Source organism: Varroa jacobsoni, unplaced genomic scaffold, assembly GCF_002532875.2.
Source record: "Varroa jacobsoni isolate VJ856 unplaced genomic scaffold, vjacob_1.0 scaffold_698, whole genome shotgun sequence".
Classification (NCBI taxonomy): domain Eukaryota; kingdom Metazoa; phylum Arthropoda; class Arachnida; order Mesostigmata; family Varroidae; genus Varroa; species Varroa jacobsoni.
Window position 1 is genome coordinate 293,252 of NW_019213600.1, and position 9,761 is coordinate 303,012.

General features: G+C 44.5%; 1 protein-coding gene across 5 annotated transcripts; it reads right to left on the bottom strand.

Moving 5' to 3' along the window:
• Positions 1-255: 255 nt before the first annotated feature.
• LOC111262761 (uncharacterized) lies at positions 256-8,925 on the bottom strand. 5 transcript variants are annotated; one of them, XM_022837268.2, is made up of 6 exons: positions 8,711-8,925; positions 4,236-4,416; positions 3,511-3,693; positions 3,085-3,156; positions 1,196-2,989; positions 256-1,055 (listed from the first exon to the last, which is right to left on the bottom strand). In XM_022837268.2, the coding sequence occupies exons 1-6, from the start codon at positions 8,729-8,731 to the stop codon at positions 619-621; spliced, it is 2,688 nt and encodes an 895-aa protein (XP_022693003.1). In that variant the 5' UTR covers positions 8,732-8,925; the 3' UTR covers positions 256-618. The 5 variants fall into 5 exon arrangements, with proteins under 5 accessions (XP_022693003.1, XP_022693001.1, XP_022693004.1 ...); XM_022837266.2 differs by having other exon boundaries at positions 3,415-3,693; XM_022837269.2 differs by lacking the exon at positions 3,085-3,156.
• Between the last annotated feature and the right edge of the window lie 836 nt (positions 8,926-9,761).

Sequence of the window (9,761 nt, forward strand, 5' to 3'; positions counted from 1 at the left end):
GGACAAGTTGTGACATTGTAGTAAAAATAACGCAGTAACTGATGGCGGTTATATTTTTTGTTAAGTAAAAAGAGACTTGATATATATGAATTGCGTCTAGGTTGCAAACATAAAATATTAAAAATGAAAATTAATATGATAACATCTTAGATCTACCAAGAAATAAGGAATCTTTTTTATTAATTAGTACTATTATTAATAGTATAATCTTTATTATTATTACTATTATAGTTCATGATAAAAATAAAGAAAACATTATTTGTGTATTTTTGTAAAATTTATTCAATGCCATTTACAGCAGTTCGTACATTAAGTATGCATTGTTATGTTTGGCGTTTTCTATATTTTTTTTAATGGAGAACAGCCTAATTTCTGAGGTTCAGCTGGTCTGTTCTTATTTTGCCATGCCGTTCTGGAGCAGAGCGGCATAGGTGAAGCACATAAATACAATGCGGCTACGTGTACCGTAGCGGGTATATAGCCCGCAGGAGACGCTTTCCGCATACATACTCTAGTTGTCAACTACTCACTCGTGATTCGGATATACATTGGTAATGATGTTGTGATCACGTCACAGATGACCATTCAAGTGATTGCATTTTGTTTTGTAGTGTAGACTTACCAGCCTTGGTTTTGATTCTGGTCCCAACCTTGGTTTCCGCCCTGATTTTCCCACCCTTGTGATTTCTGGTTTCCGCCCTGATTTTCCCACCCTTGTGATTTCTGGTTACCGCCCTGACTCCACCCCCCCTGGGTATTGCTGCCTTGAGTCCATCCACCTTGATTTCCTCCATGGCCACCTGCCTGGCTTCCGGCCTGAGCCCATCCCCCTTGATTAGTACCACTATTACTACCACCTTGGCTCCATCCACTCTGATTTCCGCCCTGAGTCCATTCAGCTTGACTTCCTCCAGAATTGTCCCAACCTTGGTTTCCTTGTTTTTGGGAACCAGCCGCGCTCCAACCAGCTTGGTTGCTGCCCTGGTTGTCCCAGCTTCTCTGATTTCCTCCTTGGTTCCATCCCTCACTACCGCCACCTTTGCTGTGATCGCCACCTGAAACAAAGAGCATGATCAATGTATTCCTTTGATATGTACCTACTAGCGCTCCAAACTTTAACTAAAACGAAAATAATACTCTAAATTGTAACAAAATAGAATTAGCTTCGTAAATCTCACAATACGCAGGTTCTTACCTCCATAGGACTTGGCTGGAGCAACGTGATGAATTGTTCCAGAGTAACTTGACGTTTCTACCTGTTTACCACCACCGTACGATCCTCCGTGAATCATGGCACCAAGGTTTCCGTGGTTTCCTCTATAGCTCCCCCCATGACCTCCTTGATGACCTTGTCCAAAGCTTTTCCCCGCAGAGCCTTGGTAAGCGCCTTTTCCCTGGTAGGAGTCAGACCATCCTCCTTGGTTTCCAGCTTGGCTCTTCTGAGGGGCAGCAGACCATCCGCCTTGGTTCCCGCCGAAGTTCTTTTGAGGCGAATTGGACCATCCTCCCTGGTTTCCGCCGAAGCTCTTCTGAGAACCATCGGACCATCCATCCTGATTCCTTCCGAAATTCTTCTGGGGCTCAGCCGACCATACCCCTTGGTTTCCGCCAACGTTCTTCTGGCCTCCAGAGGGCCAGCCTCCCCGGTTACCTCCAAAGTTCTTCTGACCTCCAGAGGGCCAGCCCCCCTGGTTACCGCCGAAGCTCTTCTGACCTCCAGAAGGCCAGCCTCCTTGGTTACCTCCAGAGATTTTTTGTTGGGCTGGGGACCAGCCACCTTGGTTGCCTCCAAAGTTCTTATGTGGTGGAGCTGGAAAACGCCCGCCTTGGTTTCCTCCAAAGCCTTTTTGGCCACCAGAAGGCCAGCCATCTTGATCTCCACTGAAGCTTTTTTGACCTGCGGAGGGCCAGCCGCCTTGGTTTCCGCCAAAGCTCTTCGGAGAAGCTGCCGGCCATGAACCCTGGTTTCCGCCGAAACCTTTCTGACCTCCGGAAGGCCAGCCGCCTTGATTTCCGCCAAAGCTCTTCGGAGAAGCTGCTGGCCATCCACCCTGGTTTCCGCCGAAGCTCTTTTGACCACCAGCAGGCCATTCTCCCTGATTTCCTCCAAAGCTCTTTTGAGGAGCAGGGGACCAGCCTCCTTGGTTGCCGCCGAAGTTCTTTTGCGGAGCAGCAGGCCATCCATTTTGGTTTCCGCCGGAACTCTTCGGACCTCCAGAGGGCCAGCCTCCCTGGTTACCTCCGAAGTTCTTCTGCCCCCCAGACGGCCATCCACCCTGATTTCCTCCGAAGCTTTTTTGACCTCCAGAAGGCCACCCTCCCTGGTTTCCTCCGAAGTTCTTCTGACCACCAGAGGGCCAGCCTCCCTGGTTACCACCGAAGTTTTTTTCTGGAGCGGCAGACCATCCACCTTGGTTTCCTCCCAGATTCTTCTGGCCTCCAGAGGGCCAGCCTTCCTGGTTTCCTCCGAAGCCCTTTTGACCCCCAGAAGGCCAGCCTCCTTGATTTCCTCCTGAGTTCTTTTGTCCACCAAATGGCCATCCTCCCTGGTTTCCTCCAAAGCCTTTCTGCCCGCCAGAAGGCCAACTTGCCTGGTTACCGCCGAAGTCTCTTTGTGGACCATCAGACCATCCTTTCTGGTTTCCCCCGAAACCCTTTTGTCCCCCAGAAGGCCAACCTCCCTGGTTTCCTCCAAAGCTTTTTTGAGGTGCTGCTGACCACCCACCCTGATTTCCTCCAAAGCCTTTCTGAGGAGCTGCATCCGACCACCCATTTTGGTTGCCACCGAAATTCCTTTGTGGAGCATCTATCCACCCGCCCTGATTTGCTCCCAAGTTCTTTTGGGGACCCGGGGACCAGCTTCCTTGATTTCCATTGAAGCCGCCACCATGAATCATTGCTCCCGCACCAAATCCTGAATCTCCGGGACCGTAAGCATTCTTTGCACGTTTCACTGATTGTCCGTTATCCGACCATCCCCCTTGATTACCTAGAAAAGTATAAACCGTCAAGCGAATTTTTGACCTGGCCGGAAACATGACATTTCCATAAGAGGAAAACCTCAATGCAAGTTTCCTAACATACCGGAAAACTGCTGCCAGCCTTGGTCTGAAGGACCATCGTTCCAACCAGATGTACTCCTAGTGTCCGACCAGCCTAATAGAAAATTAGTGTAACAGGAATTTTGATTAGTTTAGCGCATCTATCACAACAATTAAGGATGCAAGTTTTTGTTTGTTAATATTTGGTCAATTAATGTATCTGTGCGATTGCAGCCATCACTCATATTATGTAGGATGCTAATGATGTTACTGTTTAAGAACGGCTAGTAAAGTTTTACAGTTAAAATAAGTTCAGTTGTGACTAGTCCATTCGTATTTATTAGAACACTGTTAAAGATGTTAGATGACGTACCCTTGTTAGTAGGGGCATCATCCCAGCCACCTGAGGGGTTATTACTCTGAGGGTTAGCCCAGCCACTTTGGTTATTATCCCAACTGCCCTGGTTACCCTTATCGACTGGCCAAATGCTGGTCTTCTTATTGTAGTACGTTGTCTTGGCTACACCCTGACCCCCGCCTCCTCTTCCTACACCTCCTCCACCTTGGCTCCAGCCCCCCTGGCTGCCGCCCCCGCCGCCGCCCTGGTCCCATCCACCTTGTTGAGTGCTTTGCGCATTATCCCATCCACCGCCTAAAGGGACAAAATTTGGCAATTTAATAAACCAAGCAGACAAAATAGACTTTATTGAAATGATACAATGAGAAAAGCAAGTTCTAATTTTGGAAAAAGCAAACTCATAGTTAAAGCGATCAGTCCAAGTAGTGTTCATTTGTGCTCCAAGCGTAGGTTTACTTTGTTCCAGTACTTACCAATGGATACGACTTAAATATTAAAGCGGCTTCCAATACTATACCATACAATGATAGTAATAACAATTATGCGTCACTAGTGGGGCTTTCATATTCTATAAGACTAATAGGCAATTTATTATATTCTTCTTCAAGTATTGTTTATCCTTCATAAACTACTTTATTATTACCATTGGACAAATAAAGCTGAGCACTATTTCCATTTTCAATGCATTTCTAAACGGGAGTAATATAGTTAAGGCGTTGGATGTTTGAATCACGGAAAGCCAATGATTATTACAAACAGAACTTGTAAAAAAAATGATTCGGTCGATTATGTATTCGACATAAACTCGGTGCGAGTATTCAGTAGGAATCGCTCACCAGATTGTTGCCCTTGTCCTTCATACCAGCCGTCCTGAGTTTCGGCGACTGTGAGATCGGTCTTTTTTTCAGTGTCCTTCCTCTCCACTAAGGCTGTATCAGGCTGTTTTGCGCTTTTCTTCTCCTCCCTGGCGGACACTCCATCTGCTAACACTGACACTACCAAAAAACAGGCGACTGCCTAAAGTTCGCAAGCAGGCCACAAAACAACAACAGCAGCAGTAATAATTGTGGTCAGTTTATACCCTTAGCTCACATAAAGTTTAACTAATTAGGTAGCAGCAACAGCGACAATGGTTCTGAAACGTAATCAAGTAATCCCAGCCGATAGACGGAAGCGAACCAGACAGCCTGATGCGACTCGTTAATTATCTGTAACCTCGATCCTTCCCTTTCTCTAGTTCGGCTATGGCCTCCGTCTTTACAATCGTCACTGCTTTAATTCGCTCCGACCCTCTTACTGTTCCTACGATTGCCGTTTTTGATTTCAGAAACAAACAAATTTTATTTAAGTCCTCCCATGGTCAAAACGTATATTCAAGCGATTCCATTATTAACCTATTCAACGAATGAGCGATGAGTGACAGACGCGACCATTGACAAAAGCACGGGTGTGTCTAATGCTGCCTTTACGTACGTACGTACGTAAGCACAAATCATAATCCGCCCGCGCACACAGACGCAACCGCCTTGTGATATATATATATATATATGTGTCTGTGTGTGTAACGCGTGCAAAATACGTAGCTACTATCGCGCCAGAGCCCATCACCCATAGCGTAAACGACCTTGCGGTTCCTCATGATCTGGGCAATCGTAGCAGAGAGTAGCGACACCATCACTATAGAAACGCTGCGACGTCTACAATAGGACAAAGTGACTAGAAACACCCATTGATAAACAGGATTACAAACTGTATGAATAATGACAATGATATTATACCGACTACAACAATAAAAATGCTAATCAATTGCCGTGTCCATGCCTCTAGGCTATGACCTTATATCTCCTAATATTTTTAGTGGTTTCGCTGGAACCGCCATTGCTGTTGTTAACGTTCTAATTATTCAATTGAATTCGTTAGTGAGTAAGTGATGACACACTTACTGCTAATATAAGCGTAGACGTCATTGTAAGCACGTAAAACAATAGCGTTCTCTGCTTTTGACGTGGACTTCGATAGGCTAGTTGGTAAGCGGTAAGGCGCGTCCCCACCGAGCGGGAACGCGCTTTCGCTCGTTCAGACGTTTTAAAGTACTCTTATAGCGCGTTCGGTGATGAGCCAACTCGGCGTTGGTAAAGCACGAAGCATTTTTTTACTTAATTAATCGCCTTATATGTCACCTACAAAGTTGCCGTATGGGATGATACTACCATGATCATTCCTAGTTATTACAAGGGTGATTATTATAACTAGCTTTTACTGGCATTAGCATGACAACCTAAAGGAAACATGTCAAGATAAAGGAGAATGTCGGTAAGCGAATAAATAAGAAAGAAAGTAGCACGTTCTTTTCGACACAACCTGAATAGCTGTTGTACAAACCACACGTCCTACTGGTTGGTCAGACAGGCCTTTTGTCTAGAAGAAGATACGTGCAAAGGCCGTTTGACTACAGAAGCTGTCATATAATGCCAACACTAAATTCAACTGCTTTTCTTTGTTTTCCGACTGCTCCTCGCCTTTGACATCGTTTGGGCTTCACCGCCTTTTAGACAGCTGCTTAACCGCACGTCGACTTCAGTTACATACAGACAGGATCAGGAACAAGAACGGCAGCGACAACGGCGACAGATCACTGTGCATGAAGCCCGTGGTCCAAATGAACCAGACAAACCTCTGGCGGTCGAGCTCAGATCGCTGCCGACGCCATCATCGCCACTAGCGCTGTCTTTCAAAATACTGACGTTACCTTTTGGTCTTCTCACGAGTTTAAGCCGAGTTGCTTGTTCAATGGACGCTCGTGCCGGTTCACGCACGAATCCTTGAACGTGTGTTCACACAACAGTATACTAATCTAACATGCATACATGTATATACACATACAAGTACTCATACACATCCACTGTAAATGACACTAGTTCGTTTGAGCGAAACTACCATGTGCAATAATGATTCGCGCTCGCTCTCAGTGTGTAGCAATATCAACATTGCCGATAACGTTAGTCACAGCTCCTGCTGCTGCAATAGGATCGTGAGATGACACCCCCTACAAACAATTTATTTCGCTAGAAGAACATGGCGTTTGCTTTGTCGAACTTGGTGCAATTTTGCGACACAACGGGTGAACGCAGGGGGGGGGGGGGTAAAAGCCCCCCTATTCTTTCCTCCGGTGTGCATGTCTGCTGCCATTTCTGCTGTTATCTCATAACAGTTTTGTGTACATAGAGCCGTAAACAGATACGCGCTAACCGCAGGCGCACTGACCGAAGAATAGATAAAAGAATAAACGTCCATATGCCATCAGTTCTTCTAATGCAAAATAAACAGTAAAAGAAGTCGATAAACCCCGATCTATTAGCAAACTCCTGCTTGAACAGCTAATCATTGACTAACTCGTATAGCCATAAAGTCGCAGTTCTCACTTGTATTGATATGATTGTTTCGGACTTCTGTTATCTACTTTTAAAAAGATGTTATTACAACGATTCGCAATAAAATTTACCTATGTAGATGTTTTAACTTCGTCGAAACTTGGCATTGTGACATAATCAAGTTTGATTCTAACATAATAATGACTGTATTCAACAACGTAACGTTGAACAGTAGTTCCGCAACCTGTCATAGAAGAAAGACAGTGAAGAGCTAATATGCTGTAGGTAGAAGAAACGTTTGATAGAACGTTACGACGTAACTGTTCAAAAGAGCTATCAACAGAGTACAATATAGCTTAGATACTTTCCTACGTCTGAGTACGCAATCTGATTGATAGGATTTTTTTAAGGTAAAATAATACTACAACTCTGCAGAGCTGAAATATCATTGAAACACAACGACCGTGTCATTGCACGTGAGCAACTGTGGTACGTACTATCGTATCGTATGAAAAATCAGTGTTTAAAGTTTATAAATGAACCACTGGTGAAATGATATTGTTCTAAGGTTGCGTAAAGCGCATGACAGCTTTAATCTAACGAATCATAATATTTGGCTAGTAGGATCTTTCACCTCGCTGGCAAATTTCCTGGGCACCTGTCGCTGAAACATCGGTTACGATATTTTTAACTTACGCAAGTTTTGATTTCTTTACCAAGCTGAGCTCCTGACCACATGGTCGTACTGGGCAGAAGTACGTTAAGAGGGTACCCTTTCACCAAAAACCGTTAGACTGTGTGACAGTTGCTGAACTAAATACAGATACATTACGTGTCATAGTATTGTTCGCTGATGTAATGAATAATCATGACAAGGACACACAGTTATTTCTAGTTATTTGGTTAGGGAAAAGTTCGCATCAGAACTGTCGTCAGACTTATCTATGTATAGTACTCCGAAATAATCTCTAAAACCTAATCCCGACTATTGAAGAGGAGAACAGCTTTTTTCAATACGAGAAATACATCTGAATGAGCCTTTATGTGTCTTGCTAGGGAAGAAGGGACAGGACTGTGATAAAGATACTCAGTGAAAAACGACAGTCAGAGTTCGAAACAGAAGTAATGAAAATGTGGCATTCTAGTTTCTTGTTTCTAGCAAAACTGGATAAACTGGAACGGTAGCAGCTTAATTGATTGATCTGTAGCTTTGCAGTCGGGTTACGAATACTACTAGTTATGAGTCTCGATTGCACTCTATAAGGAAGCGTAAGGTAATCCACTTTTAAACGTTTCACTATGGAAGATTCAGACGTCGGGGAAGTACTTTAACTTCATTTGCACTCGATTAAAAGGTCTGCCTAGCGCCATCTTTGCCATTGCCCAAAGGTAGGTAGGTAGGTCTGAAATTAATTTCTATGCAGAATTATAGATATCTAAATCCAGCAAGGGAAAAAAGATCGATATTTCTTATCAGGTTACACCTCATTTGATTGCGGATTGACTTTATACTGCGTGGGCATAGTTACCAAAGTATTAACACATTATACAGAGATCGATGCCCTTGGCAAATCAAAACTTAAGCGCGCAATGACAGCGTCATTATAAAGAATCCGATTAACACACGAAGTTCTAATAAGGCACTTCTATGCACACATCACTTCTGCTCCCTTCCTCGAAGTCATCACGTTAGTAGTAGTAGTAGTAGTAGTAGTAGCAGTAGTAGTAGTAGTAGTAGCAGCAGCAGCAGCAGCAGCAGTAGCCGCAGCCGTGATAACAGCATCAAACAGGAAATCAACAAACACAGTACCGCAGTTTTTTTTCTGTTTTTGGGTTTCCACCTAACGAAAACCTGACTTACTTCTTGTCGTCAATCAGCTCAAAGAAATGACGATGGGGTAACGGTGAAACATTGTAACAATTCGCGTATCCTTCCATACCTGTCCTAAGAAGAATTTCATGACGTGAAGTCTGCGTCGCGATCCTGCTCGAATAGTTTTCAGTGTGTTAGACCGGTTGGCGAGTTCACTGAGTCCACTCGGTCAACAACGGTGACGAGTCTATGATGGTAACGCAGAGTGAGTTCACTGAGGTAGGTAGTGAGGTACTTAATCCTGACGTGCGACGTCGAGTCGTCGACGGATGATGCGCGTCAGTCTTTGCCCCTGCTGTTTTATACGATGCGCTGACCCGCGCAGCCAGCGCATCGTTATAGTTAGTGAGTGTTGCCCCTCACCCGTTGCACGAAGGCAACGGCACCGGCCATCCATCAGCATGGTCAAGTTCAATCCGCGCCAAGCTGAAGCGTTAGCGGCCCTATTCTTTCGTTGTGCTTACTCGCTGCTAGTGTTGTTATCTGTGCCCCCACCGCAACGTCTGCCTGCCTTGTCTACTACGATTACCTCCATTCCCTTAGCCATGGATGCAAAGAACGAGCGGTGAAGCGAGCAGAAGTTGAACAAACACTAATAGAGAGATCCTGTCAGAATCGTCCTCTTCCGGAGACACATAGAACCTGGGCGTCATAACATAACGCCAAAATATACATATAATTACCTGAGTGGGTGACTAGCTTTGTCTGAGGCACATAACTGTTAAATAAAATGCTCCCCGTTCCTGTACAGGTTGTCTCCTCGACTATAGGCTTCGCAAGGTTCAGGTAAACGTGCGGTCGAAAGAGTTCAAGCCGACAAAGACTGATATTAAAAAATATCAGGATTTTGTTCATTTAATAGATGTAAATTTCATATTATCCGATATCTAGTATATCTAATTATGCTGTTGTTCGTACTCAAAACAGGCATGTTTGCTTTAATAGCGCAATATAAAATCATAAAAATGTAGATAACAAGGATTCGCTTTTTTCTCCAATCTCCGGTCCCTCAACGGTTACGCATGATGTTGAAAAAATATTCAAGGTTGTTCCACTGCTTTGGCGTCATTAATGCCCCTTCGCCCACAATTGGCTAAAATCGATGAATGTATTGTTTC

Bases quoted from the DNA above. Each gene is read 5' to 3' on its own strand.
- LOC111262761 (XM_022837266.2), bottom strand. From the start codon at position 8,731: ATGAAATTCTTCTTAGGACAG. The intron at 4,417-8,710 runs GTATGGAAGGAT...TGCGAACTTTAG, and splicing joins TGAAATTCTTCTTAGGACAG to GCAGTCGCCTGTTTTTTGGT. The intron at 1,056-1,195 runs GTAAGAACCTGC...TCTTTGTTTCAG, and splicing joins TCCAGCCAAGTCCTATGGAG to GTGGCGATCACAGCAAAGGT.